This window comes from Dipodomys merriami, unplaced genomic scaffold (assembly GCF_024711535.1).
Source record: "Dipodomys merriami isolate MVZ:Mamm:240054 unplaced genomic scaffold, mDipMer1.0.p SCAF_5, whole genome shotgun sequence".
Taxonomy (NCBI): domain Eukaryota; kingdom Metazoa; phylum Chordata; class Mammalia; order Rodentia; family Heteromyidae; genus Dipodomys; species Dipodomys merriami.
In genome coordinates, this window is record NW_027206068.1 from 68590834 (window position 1) to 68611015 (window position 20182).

Here is a 20182-nt window from a genome sequence, read left to right on the forward strand (position 1 = left end):
TCTGGAAGGATGGATTTTCACACACACACATACACACACACACACACACCAAAAAAAATTTTTTTTAATAAAAGACACCATCTGGAAGGATGGATTTACACACACACACACACACACACACACACACACACACACACCAAAAAAATTTTTTTTAATAAAAGACACCATCTGGAAGGATGGATTTTCATCATATATAACATATGAAACTTGTCCAACTCAATAATAAGATCAAATAACTCAAAATGGACAAAGTAGTCATGAAAGACTAATGTTACATAATTCCAATTATTTCTTGCAGTGCTGGAGGTGAAATTCAGGGCCTTATGCGTCCTAGGAAGTTCTCTCCTCCCAGCCCTTGTTTTTTTTTGTTGTTGTTGTTGGAGTTTTTTTGGTCATGGGGCTTGAACTCAGGGCCTAAATGCTGTCCTAAACTCCAAGCTCATTTTGCTCAAGGCAAGCGCTCTACCACTTTGAGCCACAATGCCACTGCTGATTTTCTGGTGGCTAATTGGAAATAAGAGTCTCATGAACTTTTCTGCCTGGGTTGGCCTGGAATCATGGTGCTTAGAACTCAGCCTCCTGAACTAGGATTACAGGTGTAAACCATCATCATCTGGCTTAGAATTTTATATATACAAAATATCCAGGTAAATCCAGAGACAGGCGCAAGTCTAGTTGGGTAGGAGCTATTGGTGGAGAAGAAAAAAATAACTACAGATGGTATGATTTCTTTGTGGCTGATGAAAATATTCTAACATTGTGATCATGACTGCAAGCTTCTGTGATTATTTTATTAAATCAGTGAATTGGTAGGTGGCAATATCATAATACTGTGATATAAAAATCAGCAAAAGATTTGAACAAATATTTTTATGAAAGATAGAAATGTCTGGTAAACACAAGAAAATGTTAACACCACTGATTATCAGGGGATGCAAATGAGACCCTCAATGAGATACTACTACTCACTTATTAGAATGGCTAAAATTTGAAAATGTAGCCTATCGGGCAATAATAACTCTCATGAACTGCTGAAGGGATATATGTGGATGTGGGGGGGGGGGCGGTGTAAACTTAAGACAGTTTTGGTAGTTTCTTTTTTTGGGGGGGAGGGGGTCCAGTCATGGGGCCTGAACTCTGGGCCTGGGTGCTGTCCCTCAGCTCTTCAGCTCAAGGCTAGCCCTCTACCACTAGAGCCACAGTGCCACTTCCGGCTTTTTTCTTTTTGCTTATGTGGTGCTGAGGAATCGAACCCAGGGCCTCATACATGCAAGGCAAGTGCTCTGCCACTGAGCCACCTTCCCAGCCCGTTTTGACAGTTTCTTAAATGCTATAACACTCTGTAATTCCACTTCTAGGGATTTACCCAGAGAATTAATAACATGTATCCGCATAAATATTTGTAGAAGTTTTATTCATAAAAGCCAAAAGTGGAAACTGCCAAAATGTTTATCAGCACATAAATAGATACACTGTAGTCAATCCATTTAATAGAATACCACCCAGCCATAAAAAATAAACTATTAATATACCACATGTCTGAGTCTCAAAACTACACTAAGCAAAAGACTCCACATGCCTGAGTCTCAAAACCACACTGAGCAAAAGATTTCACATACATGAAATTCTAGAAAAGGTAAATTTAACCTACAGTAATTTAAAAAGGAACTATCCCACATTATGATATACTTATAAAAACTCAGAACCATATTTTTTTTTTTGTTTGGGTTTTTTTTTTTTTAACTGTATTTTTTTTGTCTTTTCTTTTTTGGTACTGGGGATCGAACCCAGGACGTTGCACTTGCTAGGCAAGCGCTTTGCCACTGAGCTACATCCCAGCCCCCATATTTTTTTTTTAGATAGGGACCTCCTATATAACACAGACTACCCTGATTTTACTACGTAGCCAAGGCTATTCTCAAATTTGAATCTTCCTGTCTCGGTATCCCAAGTGCTAGAATTACAGGTATATACCATATCACCAACCCAGCCAAAACTGTGGATACATTTTATGATGTATAAATCATGTCTCAATAATACTGACTTTAGGGGCTGGGAAGTTGGCTCAGTGGTATAGCGCTTGCCTTGCATGCTCGAGGCCCTGGGTTCAATTCCTCAGCACCACATAAGCAAAAAGAAAAAAGCCGGAAGTGGTGCTGTGGCTCAAGTGGTAGAGCGCTAGCCTTGAGCTGAAGAGCTGAGGGACAGCACCCAGGCCCAGAGTTCAGGCCCCACGACCGGACCCCCCCCAAAAAAAAAAAGTAATATTGACTTTAGCCAGGCACTAGTGGCTCACACCTGTAATCCTAGCTACTCAGGAGGCTGAGATCTGAGGATCACAATTCAAAGCCAGGCCAAGCAGGAAACTCCGTGAGACTCTTATCTCCAATTAACCACCAGAAAACCAGAAGTGGTGCTGTGGCTCAAGTGGTAGAATGCTAACCTTGAGCTGAAGAGCTCAGGGACAGCACCCAGGCCCAGAGTTCAAGCCCCAGGACCAACAAAAAATAATAATGACTTCAAATATACATGTATATATGGCACACAAGCTCAGATTAAGAACTCTCCTTACAAGACTATGGAATGATTCATACATATTTGCATACTGAATGGAATATCACTAGTAGAATTCTGGACAGTTGTTTTAAAAATGAGGTGAACTTACACATACTGACATGGAAAAAAAATCTCCAAAATGTAACATTAAATAAAAGATGGAGACTGAATAATATATGCTCCCAATCTGTTTTTAAATATCATCATGACCATACAGCAATTTATTTTTACCTTTGGAAAAGGAAATAGTTGCTTTTAAAGGACAGTTATGTAATTTGAGAAAGACTCTTTCTTTAGTTGAAGGCCAAGTTATAAGTTAAGAAGCAAATAAGAACAGGTACTGGTAGCCCATATATGTAATCCTACCTACTAAAGAGGCTGAGATGTGATGGTTCAAAGCTATCCCAGGCAGGGAGGTCTTATCTCAAATCAACTACCAAAAAGCCAAAAGTGGAATTGTAACTGCAATGGTAAAGTGCTAGCCTCCAGGATAAAAGCTCAGGGACAGCACCCAGGCCCTGAGTTCAAGCCCCAAGACCAGCACCAAAAAAAAAGTGAGGGAACAAATGTTTAGTGAGCTGGGTGCCCATGCTCATGCCTGTAATCCTAGGTACTCAAGAGGTTGAGATTTGAGGATCATGGTTCAAAACCAGACTGGGCAGGAAAGTTTGTTAGACTTTTCTCCAATTAACCACCAGAAAACCAGAAGTGGTGCTGTGGCTCAAGTGGTGGAGTGCTAGCCTTGAGCTGAAGAGCTGAGGGACAACGCCCAGACCCAGAATTCAAGCCCCACAACCAACAAAAAAAAAATGTTTAGTGAAATATATATATACATACATACATACATACATACATACATACATACATACATACATACATACAAAATATCTGCTACTTGTATTAAAAGGGAGATAGTAGGGCTCACTGGACCAATACAGAAGAACCTTCAACTTAACTACTACTCCAGGAGCTAATACATGTGTCTCCTCCTTGATGTGGTTGTTAACACTTTCTAAGGCTCTCCTAGGATAGTTTTACCATTCAGAAGTGACAGTTACCTTGGATCCCAGTAGACTGAGCTTCTTTGTTTCCTGAAGGTCTGTGACCCCATGATAAGCTAAAGGTAGACACTCGACATATGCTGCCAACAACAATGGTATGTACACAAAAATTCATCTACAACTTTATTTATAAAAATTCAAAGAATTCCTACCATCCTCAACTCCCCAACAAAAGAGCTCAGGACTGGCTAAAGTAGCAGTTACCCCTCAGCTCTTTAGCAGAGCTTACAACAAAGCTGGGGGAAGGAGAAGCAGTTAACTTGTCACACAGGAGGAAAGAAGGCCTCCTTCAACTTACCTTGAAAGCTACAACTTTTTCGAATATGGTACAAACAGATCTGATCACTCTCCTCCTGGCTGGGAGTGTTTGGAGACACTGAACCCGAACTGTCTCTTCTTTCTGCAAAGAAACATCACAATAATGTTAGCTTCAAATGAAGCTTTTCATACAGGGTTATAGTAGTTCATGGTACAAATGGGAGAAAAGAACTCATTCATCTCTCTGTATAAGAAAATAAGTGGTCCCAGGCAAGACTGACAGAACCTATCCTGTTAGGAATCAAAGTACCTCAAACACAGATGGATACCCTACTTTTTTAGGAGGAAGACTGGCTTTTTTCTAAACCCAGAATGCAGAAGAGGGGCTTTTATATTTTTGGTTGGTCGTGGGACCTAAACTCTGGGCCTGGACACTGTCCCTCAACTCGTCAGCTCTAGACTAGCACTCTACCACTTGAGCCACAGCACCACTTCCAGCTTTTTCTGCTTATGTGGTGCTGAGGAATCGAACCCAGGACCTCATGCATGCAAGGCAAGCACTCTACCACTGAGCCACTTTCCCAGCCCCAAGGGGCTCCTTTTTTAAACTTGGACTGTCTACCAAAGCCACCAGAAAGGGCAAACAGAAGGCTAGTTTTTGTAAACTAGATTTGATTTCATGTAACCAGTACTTATTTATTCTTAGAACTCAGTTATAAGAACCAAGAAAAAGGCAACACATGTGGAAATGTTACAATGCCAGATGAAATCTTCATAATTTTAAGTTGTCACTTTACACTGGGGGTGGGGTACTAGGGTTTGAACTCAGGACCTCACACTCTTACTTGGCATTTTTGCTCAAGGCTAATGCTCTACCACTTGAGCTACATCCCCAACTTCTGGCTTTTCTTCCTGGTTGATTGGAGACAAAGGTCTCATGCACTTGTCTGCACAGGTTGGCTTCACACTACAATCCTCAGACCTCAGCCTCTTGACTAGCTAGGATTATAAGCATGACCCATCAGCTCACTGGCTAGTACTCTACCAACTGAGCCATGCCTCCAACCCCACTGACTCTGGTAATTTTTGAGACAAGGTCTTGCTACATCTTTAGGACCCTGATGATCTTCTTTCTTTCCCTCAGGATGGTAACCTTTGAATTTAACCTCTCTGAACAGATTCTCCCTCACTTACCAAAGATATAACTTACTTGCACTCCTAATCATCTATTTGAAGCAAAACCTGTCTAGCAAACTTCCAGCGGCTTACACCTGTAATCCAAACTAGTCAGGAGGCTGAGATCTGAAGACTGCAGTTCAAGCCCAGCTCAGACATGAAAGTCTATGAGACTCTTCTTTCTAATAAACTACTGAAAAAGCCATAAATTGAGCTGTGGCTCAAGCAATAGAATGCTAGCCTTGGGCAATAAAGCTAAGGGACAGTGCCCAGGCCCTGAGTTCAAGTCCAGGACTGGCACACACGTACACACACGTACACACACACACACACGTACACACACACACACACACACACACAATCTGGGCACTGGTGTCTCAAGCATGTAATCCAAGCTACTCAGGAGGCTGAGAGGATCAGGGTTCAAAGCCAGCCCAGGCAGGAAAGTCCATGAGACTGCTATCTCCAATAAACCACCAGAAAAACAGAAGTGGCACTGTGGCTCAAGTGGCAGAGCACTCCCCTTGAGCTGAAGAGCTGAGGGGAAGCACGTAGGCCCAGGGTTCAAGCCCCATGACTGACAAAACAAACAAACAAAAAACCCTGTCTACTGCTGGGCTTCCTAAATTTAAACAGGACTATGAAAATATGTGAAGAGAATGTAAAGAAAAAGACACAGCAAGAACAACTTTTTAATAGCAGCAATCAGATAACATTAGTGTTTGCTGGCATTCTTGGAACTTACCTGATATTGTAGAAAGCAGTATATTAAAAATCATAGCTTTCTCTATATCTAAACAAGATCTGATTATATAACTCTGAGGGAGAGAGATGTCTCATATTGACAAGTATCACCAGGCCAAAGACATAGCCAATACATGGTTAGCGTTCAAAGTTGCTAAGTAAAAGAATTGAGAATCAGCTAGGCATAGGTGGCTCGTACTTGTTATCCTAGCTACTCAGGAGACTGAGACCTGGAAGATTGAGGTTTGAAGCTAGCATGGACAGAAAAATCTTTGAGACTCCAGGCTAACCATCAAATTGCCAGAGTAGAGATGTGACAATGGTAGAGAACCAGCCATGAGCAAGCAAGCCAAACAAATGAGATTCTAAGGCCTTGAGTTCAGGCCCCCAGTTCTGTCACTGAAAAAAAAAAAAAAACAGAAAAGAAAAAGAACTAGAATGGCTAGTCAATGGCCTACATACTAAAGCCCAAAGGAACCAATGTATCACAAGCTCTCTCGGGAACCACAATATACACTTGCTACACAGAACAGGTCCTGAAGGAATGTTTATTAAATCTGTCCAGGCACTGGAGTTTGCACCTGTAGTCCCAGATACTTGAGTAGTAGAGGTAAAAAGATCACTTGAGCCTAGCTCAGTCAATGTAGTGAGACTCTCATCTCAAAAAAAAAAAAAATCTGCTTAAAAGTCTCCCATTTACCTATCACTAAGCCTAACGTGTCTCTGTGTGTGTGTGTGTGTGTGTGTGTGTGTGTGTGTGTGTGTGTGTGTTAGAGGAGTTGAGAGAACTATGCTAGCACATTTAATCATTCAACTAATATTGAGGCGTTACTGTGGGACAAGCAGTGTCTAGGTGCTGGGAGAAGCAGAGAACAAAGCAGACAAGTTTACATTAAGGAAAGAATCCATTATTTGTGGCAGGAAGAAAGCCAAGAACAAAATTTAAAAGTGCTTCTTGCGCTCATCTTGTAAACTCAAAACAGAATACAATGCAAAAGAGAGAGGGGGTAACAATGTTCAACAATAAAAATGTACTTATTACCTTAGTTATGCAACTGTAACCCCTCTAACATCATCCTTAAAATAAACTAAAATTTTAAAAAGGGTATACCTAGAATTGTATAGCATGACATCTAACTCTAAGGTCCCCACTCAAAGGCAGGTTCTCTGTGGGGTAAAGTAAGGGACAGCTACAGAGAGGAAGACACTGAAGCTCCACCATTATAGTGTAAATCAGGCCCCTCCAGAATTTAAAACCAATCAAGAGCAATGCATAATTGTCTAAAATGTCTGGTCTGACCACATCTATGACTTCAACTTATCCTTTTATCTAGGAAAAGGTCAACTCTCTAAAAGAAGCCCAGACTTGCCCAAAGTCATACAATCAGTTGCTTCCTACTGTAATTCAAGACCTGAGAGTCCACCCCAGGACTGGCAGCACTTCTCACCAGCCTTACCAGAAGGCCCCTGAGGGCCTGCAGGAGCAGGGGGCACTTTGATGGGGACCAAGCCCTTATTCTTGATGTCATGTGCATTTCTGTAAATGGAAGGCAGCTTGCTCACCAGGTCAGAGCTTATGCCCAATTTCTCCAACTTCTCTAGATTCTCAGTGTTAGAGAGATCATGGGATCTCTTACAGCTAGTGCCAAACTTGCACTCTCCCTGTAAGAAGTACTGGCAGACATGGAGTTTGATACACTGCATTTGAAAGGAACAAGAGCCGAAAGGTCCATCTCCTTTGTTGTAATGTAGGCAGATCTGTAGACAGAAAAAAAGATATGAACCCATGAAGGTCTCCTGTTGCTTACCTCCCCACCAACCAGGTCCCAGTAAGAAGGGAATTCATAGCTAAGATGTAATTTCATTGTCCACATGGGCCACAGATATGAGACTCCCATACCCTCACAATGATAGCTGTTAGCACCTTTCCTTGGCTAAAATATTCTTTAACAATCCCCTTCCCTAGGAAGATCCAAAGAACTTCAAAGCAACTAGGGCTGCTCCCTTCACATGAAGTAGCTGCTACTGGACCCACATTAATAAATAAAGATCCCCAACTACCCATACTCATCCTCTCACAGCCTCACCAAATCCCCCTTTATCAGGTCCTGATTTCTCTCAACTCTTTTTCCCTATAATTCAAGATCAGAGAGATTCTAAGGATTACATCATCTCAGAGAAGGTCAAATACCACCCTTTCATTTCTTGAGGGAGCTAGTAGACACAGAGAAGTTGAATGGCCTTCCCCTGTCACACCACTATCCACAATATCTGGAATGTATAGTGTTTGTTGGCAAATTTGCAACCCAAACTTCCAACAACTGTTCCTTCTCTTTTACACTCCAAATCCTGGAGACAGAAACCAGGCCTGACCCTACCAAGAGCCCATCCACTCCATTTCTAGGTGTTATATTTCACAAACTGTAAGGAATGCCTGAAAGGGCTGTGGAATCCTAGCTTTAACCAGCAAGGTGCCCACTCAAGGGATGTAAGTCCCAAGAGGAAAGGCCAGAGCATCAGTTCTGCCCCTTACCAGCTGCATGACCTTTAGGTAAGCCATTTATCAACCTTGGGATTCCATATTTTAATCTCTAAGAATAATGCCACCTATATTACTGAGGTGTTGAGTGGACTAAACAGGAAAAGAGAATATAGCAGACATGTGATGGGTTCCTGATTTATGAGAGCCACCAGCTAGCCATCAGGAAAAGTTCTGTCCAAAAGCCACACTGAGTCTGAGTGAAGATCTCAAGTCCCACATATTGGCAGGGTGTTCTCAGCCAACCTGAACATTTAAACAGTTAATACAGGCCTGCCTGTCTCACCAATGTATGAAGAATAGTATCTTTTCTCTCCTGATCACTAGATCCTCCAGAAAAGTTAGCTGAATTAAATCAACACTAATTTTTGAAAGGTAAAAGTAAAAAGTTAACATCTATATGACAGTCATATGCTAAGCTATCATCTTTCTCAGATGACTTTGACCAGAAAGAATTTTCATTAAAATATGCTAATTTAATGTTACCTCAAACCAGAAACAATGCCAAAGAATTGTTTGTAACCTGTGCTGCCATAAGAACTCACTACTCTGATGAGCTACAGAAACTTGAGGTCCAACTGCTATCCTCTAGAACTACTGCCTCATTTACATTCCCACCTTGCCCATCACAATAGAACCAACACTGAAACACAAGCCTGATCATTCCAGTAGGTCACAGGATGCCTCCAGCAGCCACTAAGTGTCAGAACTGCTTCTAGACCTGGTGGAACTTTCCTGAGAACCTGCTGAAGCCATTTTCTTCCTATCTAACCCCCCACCTCCCTTGCTCTCCTGCCTTGACTGTCAGACCTGCACATGCCACTCTGCTGTCTAAAGGTTCACAATACCTTCTCTCGATCTCTACCCCAATGAATCTCTTACATTGCTAATCCCTACCCACAAACTGATACAGAACCAATGCAGTGAGCTGTACATGATCTGAGAACTTATGATCATCAGCTTCTGGGTATAAGTGAATGAATAGAATGAACTAATTATGTAGCTGTCAGTAGCTCTGAGGCTTCTCCACAAACCAATGGGGTCCAATAATACTCAGCTCTGTGGTTTCCATTCCTGTTACACATGGATAGGCCCACTGAGGTCAGTTCTGAAAAGAGGAGGTTGAGTCTATGTAACTTCATACAGCCATCCTGGTACCTCACTGAGTGGAGGGGGTTTTCCACCCCAGCTCTGAAAAGCCTAGAGGTGAGAGAGGCCATTCTCGAAGCTCTGCTTCGAGAAAAGTAGATGTCATAGCCTTAGGAAAAGCTCCTGTGCAAGGATTCCTGGCCAGGATGGATCGTTGGCTTCTGTTCAGCCATAATATCTCCTTGTCTTCCAATTATCTGGCCTCTCCATTAGTGCTTGAAGAAAAGGCCCCCCTGCCCTCTAACCCCAATACTCACTTCCGGCAAAAGCCACGGGTCATTTTGAAACAAGAGTTGGCACAGCTCACTGTAGCTGAGGTGGTCAATGCCATGAACTTTCAGGACACTAAGGTTGTGATCAGTCTTCAAGTTGTGACCATTCCTACAGTTCTTTCTGCAAAGAAGCAGATAACTGTTACTAATTAAACTGTGTGTAACCTTGTAATCAGGAAGTTATGTAGCATCATAGGGAAAGGCAGAAGAAAGTGCAGCCAACCATGCTCACGTTTACTTTGGAGAGCCATAGAAAAGGAATGTTCAAGAAACTTCCTTGTATAAACAAAGAAGCCAAGTGCCCTGGCTCAGGCCTATCATCCTAGCTACTCAGGAGGCTGAGATCTGAGGATCATGGTTCAAAGCCAGCCTGGTAAAATTCTTATCTCCAATTAATCACAGAAAAAGCCAGGAGTGGCACTGTGGTTCAAGTAGTAGAATGCTAGCTTTGAGCCAAAGAGCTCAGGGACAGTGCCCAGAGCCAGAGTTCAGGACCCAGGACCAGGAGGGAGGGAGGGAGGGAGTGACAGGGAGAGAGGGAGAGAGAGAGAGGGAGGGAGAGAGGGAGAGGGAGAGAGGAGAGAGAGAGGGAGAGGGAGAGAGGAGAGAGAGAGGGAGAGAGAGGGAGGGAGAGAGAGAGAGAAGATGAGGAAGAGGAGAAGGAAGAGGAGGAAGAGGAGGAGGAGGAGGAGGAGGAGGAGGAGGAGGAGGAGGAGGAGGAGGAGGGGGAGGAGGAGGAGGAGGAGGAGGAGGAGGAGGAGGAGGAGGAGGAGGAGGAGGAGGAGGAGGAGGAGGAGGAGGATGGTGGTGAAGAACAAAAAAGAAAACACTTAGGTTACCCAAACCCGTAAGTATCAGAAGGGCAGAATTCCAAAACAAAATTTGATCCCTAAAATTTGCACACTAACCTAAGGATGGGACTACAATTTTTATTTTGCCAAGTATACACATTATAAAGATACAGCAACAATCTTCAATATTGGGCCGATCCACTCAGCTACCATAGCTTGTGTGCTTTCCTCTAGCCTCTTTCTCCCCTGGAGTGATCTCTCTAGAGCAGATTTCCCAAGTTTCCACCTCAGCTTGTTTGTAACTGCAGACTTCTCAGATCAGAATCACCCCTGAAGACATATTATTGTCCACTCAACATCTCCCAAACTAGTTACTACGGGGTGGAGGGCAGCCTGTCTCTCAAACTTCACACCTGAGTAGAAAATCCTCTCCAGCTCTCTGTCCAGTAGAAGCAGAAACCAGCAAGTCATTACCTCTCCCTTAGCTTCTCTCTCTTCCTACTGTGTTCCCCAAATGCCTCATGCATACATCCTTTGGAAAGTTCTAATCTGCTATTTCTAGTCTGCTGGGTCTTAGAGACCATATTTACCAGCCCTCTTCCCCCTCCCCCTCCCTCCCCCACAGATAGGTAGGTAGAGTCATGCCATAGCTTCTGGTCATTGGGATATAAGTTAAGGATGTCCATCACCATAAAAATCTCCTATGTGATCTTTTACTATCCATTTTTTCCCATCTATTCCTAGAATGAGATATCTAGAATGTACTCAAAAGCCATATATTGAGGACAGTAGAGTCTAGATGGGTCAGCCTGTACCCCAGAATGATTGCATATATCAAGGCCCCTATCCCTAAGTGGACTATTAGACCTGACATGATAAATAATGTCAGGACTTGGGGCATGGCTCAGGTGAAAGGGCCTGAGTTCAATTCCCAGCACAAGAAAAGAAGAGGGAGGAAAGGAGACAGAGAAGGAAAGAAGAGAGAGTGAGAAGGAGGGAAGGAGAAAGGGAAGAAGACAGAAGGGAGGTCTATTGTGTTAAGACAAAAGGAGAGAGGAAAGAGGAAAGAGGAAAGGAGGGAAGAAAAAGAGAGGAAAGAGGGCTGGGAAGGTGGCTCAGTGGTAGAGCGCTTGCCTTACATGCCCTGGGTTCAATTCCTCAGCAACACATAAGCAGAAAAAAAAAGCTGGAAGTGGTGCTGTGGCTCAAGTGGTAGAGTGCTAACCTTGAGCTGAAGAGCTGAGGGACAGCGCCCAAGCCCAGAGTTCAGACCCCATGACCAGACCCAAAGAGAGAAAGAGGGGGGGGGGGGAGAGGAAAGAGAGGACCTGAGGAACCTAGACAACTGGACTAGCTTCCAAGCAAGGTCCTCTGGACATCCTCAATTACCATCCACCCCACTACTCAAACCTCTTCCTAAAATCTTGATGTCAGTATAACATGTGGAGGAGATGGGGACAAACAAGTCGTTTAAGGATTCAGGTGGACCTGTTGCAACAATGAGAAGTACAAAATGTCATGTCAAAACCAGCTTTACAATGTCGGTGTGGGGGGGGAGGGGGGTATAATTGGGTGGGGGGAGGGGGGAGGCGGGGAAGGGAGGTGAAGGGTAAACAAAGGAGGAGGCTGCAATGCTTGGTAAGAAATGTATGCATTATCCTGCCCATGTAATTGTAGCCCCTCTGTACAGTATGTTCTCAAATAAAATAAAATAAAATAAAATAAAATTAGTCAAAAAAAAATCTAATGGCTGCTCTCTCTGACATCACATTCAGGGTAAGGTCTGTGTTATCTAGAATAAACCTCTGCAGTGTGTAGTGTATCACAAATCTGCCTGGTGTTGAGTGACAACCAGCCAGGGCTGGGATGATTGAGACTTTATGGAACTTACATTGGAAGGTCCGGGGGAAAGGCACTATGAAGACAATAAACAGCAGGAGATGATGAAAAATAAGGAGAAAAGTGTTTCAAATAATGTGATTTGGCACAGGGTACTGTGGCTCACAATGTAATCCTAACTATTCAGGAGGTTGAGAACTGAGGGTCCTGATTCAAAGTTAGCTAGGGCAAGAAAGTCCAAGATGCTCTTACCTTCTACTAACCACCCAAAAGCCAGAAATAGAGCTATGGCTCAAGTGGTAGAGCGCTAACCTTGAGCAAAAAATCTCTAAGACAGTAGGGGGGAAGGGGGGGCGGGAGGGCGTGACTTAGAGGGTGTAGACCTGAGGAATTAATGAAGCAAACCAGGAAGTGAAAAGCAGGCATCCTAGGAAGCTTCAGGGCACCAAATGAGTAATAGCTCTGGGTGGATAGGGGTGGGGGGGCCGGGGGAGGCCGGCTGATACCAGTTCCTTAAGGACTAGGGGTTGATAGAAGGAGCTTTCATGCAGGTAAACCAGCCAGGAGGACGGTGTTCAGTTTCTTTGCAGCCTTTGGGCAGAGAAAAGCCTTGCTGCCTGGCCCTCAAAGCTAATTCTGAAGAACGGAGGGGACAGTGAAGCACCACTTCCTTCCGCCACCCAGGTGTCCCTGCAGCTCCATCTAAGCCACTCTGTCCCTGGGGAGGAGGGACGACCTTCCCTGAACCCAAAGTCACTGGAAGCGATGGAAGGGGGCGAGGCCACTGATTGGCCACCTAACCTAGTTGTCTCCCTAGCCCAAAGGGAGGAAGTGAGGCCCCTGGGCCTTGGCCGGCTCCCTCCGTCCCCTCCACCTCCCTCCCCTCGCGTCCCCTCCACCCATTACGTCAGAAGCGTCCACCCCCCCCCACCCCCCGACGCCTTACCCGGCTCTCATGAATCTGCAGGAACCAAAAATCATGAACTTGCATAGGTGGAGCTGGCCACACAGTCCCAAGCAGCCGGGCTTGAGCCCTTGGTACGAGCGGCACAGACGCAGCGGCGAGGCGGCCAGCACCACGAGTTCGGGGCCCGCCGCCGCCGCTGCCGCCGCGCCACCCGCGCCCGCCCGCGCCACCACCACGAAGCGCTGGTGTCCCCGCAGCAGCCGCTCCAAGGCGTCGAGGCCCGTGCTCGCCCGCAACCGACGCCGCAGCTCGCTCAGCTCCAAACAGCCGCCGGCCGCGCACAGCACCTGGGTCACCTCGCCCACCACGATCGCGGCCTGGGCCATGGCCGCCGCACCACGACGCGGGCAGCAGCGGCCGCGCAGGCTGCGGCGGCGGTGGCGGTGGCGGCGGCGGCGGCTGAGGCGGCGTTCCCGAGCCGGAGGCCCGGCGGCTGCTCGCGGTGGAAGCGCTGACGGTAAACGAAACCGAAAGCGGACCACGGCACTGGTCGGGAGAAAAAAGCTCTGGCGGCCTTGCCACGCCCCCCAGGCCCAGCTGAAGGAGCCGCCCGCGGGCTTGAGGGCCGCCAGCTGGGCAGCCCGCGGCCCGAGGGCCAAGGTCAGGGTGAAGCCGCCCGCGGACCCGCCCGGGCCTTGCAGGTCCCCCGGGCGGGGCTTGAAACTGAAATTTTCCAGGGCGTCCCCCAGGGTGAAGGAGGGAGCACGCCGTGGGCACGCGAGGACGCCCTCAACGTGGCAGGAAAATGCCGGGCTTCGCTCGACGCCACCGCCGAGGGAGGCCGCCGCCGCCGAGGGAGGCCGCGCGTTACCACGGGTGGTCGGCGACGAAGTGTCTGCGAGAGGCCCCACCAACGGATTGACGGGCGGACCCACACCCACGCATGCGTGGACGCGAGGCCCGACGCGGCCCTCCCCCACCCGGCGTGTGGACACTCTCTCCGTGGAATGCCAGGGCCGACAAGAACATTCGGTTGGCTTCGCACCAGTGGCTCTGACATTTCCAATTCGAAGGCGGGGGGGGGGGGGGGGGGGGGGGAGGCGGGGGGGGGGGGTCTTGGGAGAAGCCAATGGGAGCAAGCATTTCAAGACCGAAAGGGACCCTTAAGACACTCCTGTGGGGAGCGGGGGTGGGTAAAGGTCCAGAATGTGATGGAAATGAGCGTGACCTTTGACCCTCCCCTCGCCTTTCCTCTCCTAACGGTCCTGGAGGCTGTGTGTAGTGCACAGCCCCGTTGGGGGACGGACCCGGACCGTTAGACGAGGAAGCTGAGACCAGCTGGCGGCTCCTCGGTTGTCAATGACCGACGCCCCAGGATGGGTGCAGTGAGGAGAGAAAGATCCGCGTAGAACAGGGCGACCCAGGCCTGCTCTGTGTAGCGTACACAGAAGGAATCAGTGGAGGAAGCAGTGGAACGGCTGGGAAACGCTGGCAGTGCGAACTCCGCGTGTCTTCTCTCCACATGAACAGAAGATTCTAGCCGAAGAGTGGACGGGAACTCGGCGGCCTGTGGACAGGACACAGCCGGATGGAACTCGGCGCCGTTCCACAGCGGGGGAGGGGCGGGGCGGGGCGGGGCGGGCCCTCTGCCCCCCCCCCCGGGCTCATCCACGCATGCGTGGGAGCTGGAGGCGATCCCCACTCCTGAACAGTATGTACTATGTTCTTTTTTTTAATGGAGCTGAGTAGAGCTCGGTGGTGCAGTGCACGAACCGCAGGTTCAGTCCTCAGCACCAGAGTCAAGTAAGTACGTAGGGCAAGTCAGATCAAATAATAACGCGGAGAACAGTAAGGGGACAAATAGGAAGGATAATTTTCGCTTGACTTTGTGATAAAATTACTGTGTAATGTTTTTAGCCAACACTTTTTTACTTGTGGGTTCTGACATTGTTTTGATATATATGTACATCGTATATAATTTTTTAAACTTACTTTTGCGAGCCCAGGGCCTTTTTTCACTCATGGCCGGTACTCTACCACTAGAGCCAGGCCTCCACATCCAGCTTTTTGCTTGTTACTTGGATATGAATCTCTCAGCTCTGTCTGCCTGGATGTCTTGGAATTATGATTCTCAGATCTCAGCCTCCTGAGTAACTAGGGTTATAGGTTTGAGCCACTGGCTTGCCAGCTTAACTTTCTGCCACTCATCTAACATTTAGTCAAGAAAAATAGCTGAATCTCAGTAAGAGCAGCAAACTTTACAGTATTTTAGCTCACCCTGGTGATTTACCTTGAGAAAAGTTGACCTTCATAGTACCTATACCAGAAGGATCAGACAGGGCTGCATTGTTTTCCAAGACTCATTCACAAGGAAGTCAATGTGACTTATCTTGTGGTTCCCTGGAAGACAGTTTGAAAAGGTTAGGTTTATGTAGCCTCATTGTAATTTGCCAAATCCTAAAGGTGGAGGATTTTTTTTTTGAGAGGGGGACACTGACTTGACTCGGGGTCTTCACCTTGCTAGGCAGGTACTCTAGCACTGGAGTTAGCCCCAGTTGTGCTTGCTTTTCAGTTATTTTTCAGATATGGTGGTGTGTTTTTGCCTAGGGCCACATTGGACTGTGCATCTCGTATTTATCCTTCCCTCACTGCTGGGACTACAGTGAAGTCCCATCATGCCAGGCTTGTTGGTTGAGATTCAAGATCTCCATTACATCATAAACTGGTGACAAATATCAAATGCAATAAAAAGTTTCTTTGTAAAAGAAAACCTCAAAATTAATTTCTTATCAGAAAGCATGCACATTAGAAGGTCCATTCCACTGCTGAGGGGGAAAAAAAAGAAAACCAAGAATTCTATATCCAGCAAAACTATCCTTCAAAACATTTAGTATAAACTAACTCATTCCCAGTTACAAGCTGAGAGGGTGAGGGTTAATTACAGTAATACAAGAAACACTAAAAGAGCCTTTTGAAAGTAATAAGACACTAAAGAGTAACTCAATTTTCATGAAGACTGTAACTTTTAAATATCACTACCCTAAAATACTGTGAAAATTATGAAATTTATATAATCAATCTCAATAGAAAAATTATTTTTAAAAATACTCATGAGAGGGGTTGGGAAGGTGGCTCAGTGGTAGAGCGCTTGCCTTGCATGCCTGAGGCCCTGGGTTCGATTCCCCAGCACCACATAAACAAAAAGAAAAAAGCCGGAAGTGGCGCTGTGGCTCAAGTGGTAGAGCACTAGCCTTGAGCTGAAGAGCTGAGGGACAGTGCCCAGGCCCAGAGTTCAGGCACCACGACCGGACCCCCCCCCCAAAAAAAAAACTCATGAGGAAAGAAAGCACCAGTAAAGGTTGACTAATCATTAGAAGGAAAAAAAAAGTATTGATGTAACTCCACCCACATCTGACTTCAAAGCTAGCTGCATAATGCAATAATGAAAAGTAGTTTGAAGTAATGAATGAAATTAGAAATCAGCAACAGAAGGAAATATAGGATATTCACCAACTTGGAAGTTATATTAAAAAAAAGTCAAATGAGAAATCATGAGATTTCAAAATACTTTGAAATGAATAAAAATGAAAACAAATTTGAGTTTCCGTGAAAGTGGTATTTAGAGGGAAAGCTATAGCCAAAGCCTACATTGACATGAAACTGGAAAAGAGCAAACTAAGCCAAAAATGAAACAATACAGATTACTTTACAAATAAATAAAATGGGGACAAAAAAAAAGAATCAGTAAAACCTAAAGTTGGTTCTTTGACAAGATTTTTTTAAAATTATTAATCTTCATTTAGACTGATTTTTATGACTAAAATTATTAATATCAGGAATAAGGGATTATCAATAGGAGAAATTTAAGAAGTGGTTATGGAATATAATATCCACATTTTCTAGTTATGTACTTTAGGTGCTCTGACATTTTGTATCCTGGCTGACAATGGATTCCAATTCCTAGGAGAGCAAACAACTCACTCACCAGTGTGACTTTCAAATGCAAACCAACCAATCCAGACTTCTTACCTGTAACTACTTCCTTCTTAGGCTCATACACATCCTGGGCTATTTATTCCCCTTCCCTAATCACCTTAGGCCAAGATCTCAGACAACTTGAAACAGCCCCTATATTCCAAGAGGATGCCAGAATAAGCTTGCTAACTCTTCTTCACCAGTTCCTTATCACAGAAGCCACTTGCTCTCTACCCTCCTGACCTACACTGTGGTATGCCTGTGGACCTGAGCAGCATGCTATGCCTCCTGTTCCTAGAGATCTGTAAGAAGAAAACCTTCACATGTCTATGTCTCTTGTTAAGCCTTGGGCATGTAGACAATAAGGGCATTAAGATAGAATAAAGAGTGAATATATAATACTTTAAGTGGAAATGGCCCATAGACACTTAGCTCTGTCTGGCATTTATAGAGGGTGTTAGTGCTAGAGCTGTGAACAGCTAAGATTTGAACCCACAGGCCTGGATTAGATCACCCTGAAAAGAGGTTTCCAGAAGAGAGGAATATGAAGACCCTGATGAGAGAAAGAGACTGATTAAAAATAAAAATAAAAAAAAAAAAGGTGAGAAGTCTGTGGGATTAGAGGAAAACAAGAATATGGGATCATAAAAGCAAATTATTTAAATATTAGAAAAAGATGATCAACACTGACTGCTATCAAGATTACATAAAAGAGGGTAGAAATGTTTTGCTGATATCCCCAAATTAACAGCTAAAAGAAGTAACTTGTATTTCACGATTCTGAGTTGGAAGGGCTTTGCTGGATATTTCCTCTGTTCCACATGATATTGCTAAAGTTGTTCTTGTGGCTGCTTGCAGTTGAGGCTTTGTGAGAGCTAAAACATTCACAAATGGCCCTTTCAGTCTCTGTCTGCATGGTTCTCATTATTTAGTAGTATAGCCTGGGCTTCTTTACAGTATGCTTGTGATTCACAACAAGCCCAATGTACAAGCATTTCCCCGCCCCTCTTTCCCAACTCTTGGCTCTGCCATGACTCTCTATATATAAAGTAGGTGAACAACCTTCTCAGCCTGCCTCTTACCCAGGATTCAACCAACAAGGCCTTTCACTCTGGAGGGATCTTTACCATTTCTTTACCAATCCACTATCATTGTAAGTTTTCTGAAAACATGCACAATCCTCTTTGAGATAGATCCATCTACTTTGGCCCATATGTTCTTCTAATATATCCTAATTTCTTAGCTCTGATAGAAGAGCCCCTATCTTGTTCTCTTGACCTTCCCAGGACCTACCAGTTCAGTACACATATTTGGTATGGTAGCAAAATGCCCTTAGGATTCTTAGAAGCCTTTCAGGAAGAGTCTACAAATTACCAGCTTAAATATTTCCTATGTCCAAAGGGTAGCTACCAAATGTAGCTACCAAGCTACATTCTTCACAGATTCATATTTTTAGAAATTCTTTTTGCAGCTCTAGTTTGAACCCAGAGCCTCACACAAACTAAGCAAGTGCTCCACCACTGGAACTGCAACTTTGATTTTGAATCCTTTTTGAATGCTTTTCCCAGCAGCAGGCCCAGCACCAGTCTGCACAATGGAAAGACATCGCTCTCACTGGGACACTGTAAAGAATAAAAAAAAAAAAAAACAAACTTGTACACAGTGAATACTCAAATAGAGGAAGATAAAGATGGGGGCTTGTGATCCAAACCATCTGCAGCGAAGCCCCTGGCTCTTCCCAATGAACTGAGAGGAGGGTAACACCAATAGCCCACAAGGATTTGTTTCCTAGTCCCACAAATCAGACCAAGAGTCTAAGGAGACTAAGTTCAGACTATCTACTATTTTTCACCATTACAGGTGAGCTTAGGAAGGTCAAACATTCTCCAGACCTCCAAAACAGCACATACGATATAGGTCAGAAGATGGGGTGTGCAGCCGGGCGCTGGTGGCTCACGCCTGTAATCCTAGCTACTCAGGAGGCTGAGATCTGAGGATCGCAGTTCAAAGCCAGCCCGGGCAGGAGAGACTGTGAGACTCCTATCTCCAAAAAGCCACCAGAAAACCGGAAGTGGCGCTGTAGCTCAAGTGGTAGAGCGCTCGCCTTGAGCTGAAGAGCTGAGGGACAGCGCCCAGGCCCAGAGTTCAAGTCCCACGACCGACAAAAAAAAAAAAAAAAAAAAGAAGATGGGGTGTGCAAACTTGCTTTTGGTGCTACTGCAGTGTTTCTGACCTCCCTGCTGTCATGCAAGGAGAAAGAAGCCTCCGTTTCTGGTGCTTCTGCTGCCTTGGGTTCTACAAAGCTTCACTTGGTCTCCAGGGACATCTGCCTACTTCCCGTCTCTTCCAGAAGTATCCCACTGCCTGTGATGTGCTGCCTGGTGTGTTCCTTCCTCCTTGGCTCCTCTCAACATCTCCAAGGCAAGACCTTACCCTTACACATTCATCCCTGATTTGTCTCTTCTGCCCTTTGCTAAAGCTAAGCCCAAGCTTCCTCAATGAACTTATACTTACACATCTCCCTTTACTAGAAGGGCAAACTTTCTCACAGAGGCCCTGAGCCTGGACTTCCTTTTGCTACTCCTGTAACACTGGCACCAGTAGGAACCCTGTGTGGGATGCAGGCTGTGGGGGGTGTCTATAAGTGTTCATCAGTAAGCACAGTAGCACCTTGCCAACATGCCTTTATATCCTTTCTTCCCATCTGGCCATTACTCTTCCCAAGCAATATAACTAATAAAATAATAAAACACATTACCTTTTGTATTCAAGTCCCCCAAAATAATAAGGAGCTTATTAGAATATATTTCACATTTTTAAATAATGTCCTCCAATTCAATAAAGAAAAAGGGAACCAAAAGTCAAAATTAGAATTCAGATTTTTTTCTTTCAGAAACACTTTTTATACAACTTTC

General features: G+C 45.1%; 1 protein-coding gene across 1 annotated transcript in view; it reads right to left on the reverse strand.

The window, feature by feature from the left end:
• Parp12 (poly(ADP-ribose) polymerase family member 12) overlaps window positions 1-13786 on the reverse strand; it is a 36669-nt gene extending 22883 nt beyond the window's left edge. Inside the window, exons 1-4 of the mRNA XM_069996900.1 lie at window positions 13332-13786; window positions 9741-9876; window positions 7253-7553; window positions 3916-4017 (exon numbers count right to left, since the gene is read on the reverse strand). Of these exons, the coding sequence (XP_069853001.1) occupies window positions 3916-4017; window positions 7253-7553; window positions 9741-9876; window positions 13332-13678 (886 nt within the window). The 5' untranslated portion in view covers window positions 13679-13786. The remainder of the gene's footprint in view (window positions 1-3915; window positions 4018-7252; window positions 7554-9740; window positions 9877-13331) is intronic.
• Between the last annotated feature and the right edge of the window lie 6396 nt (window positions 13787-20182).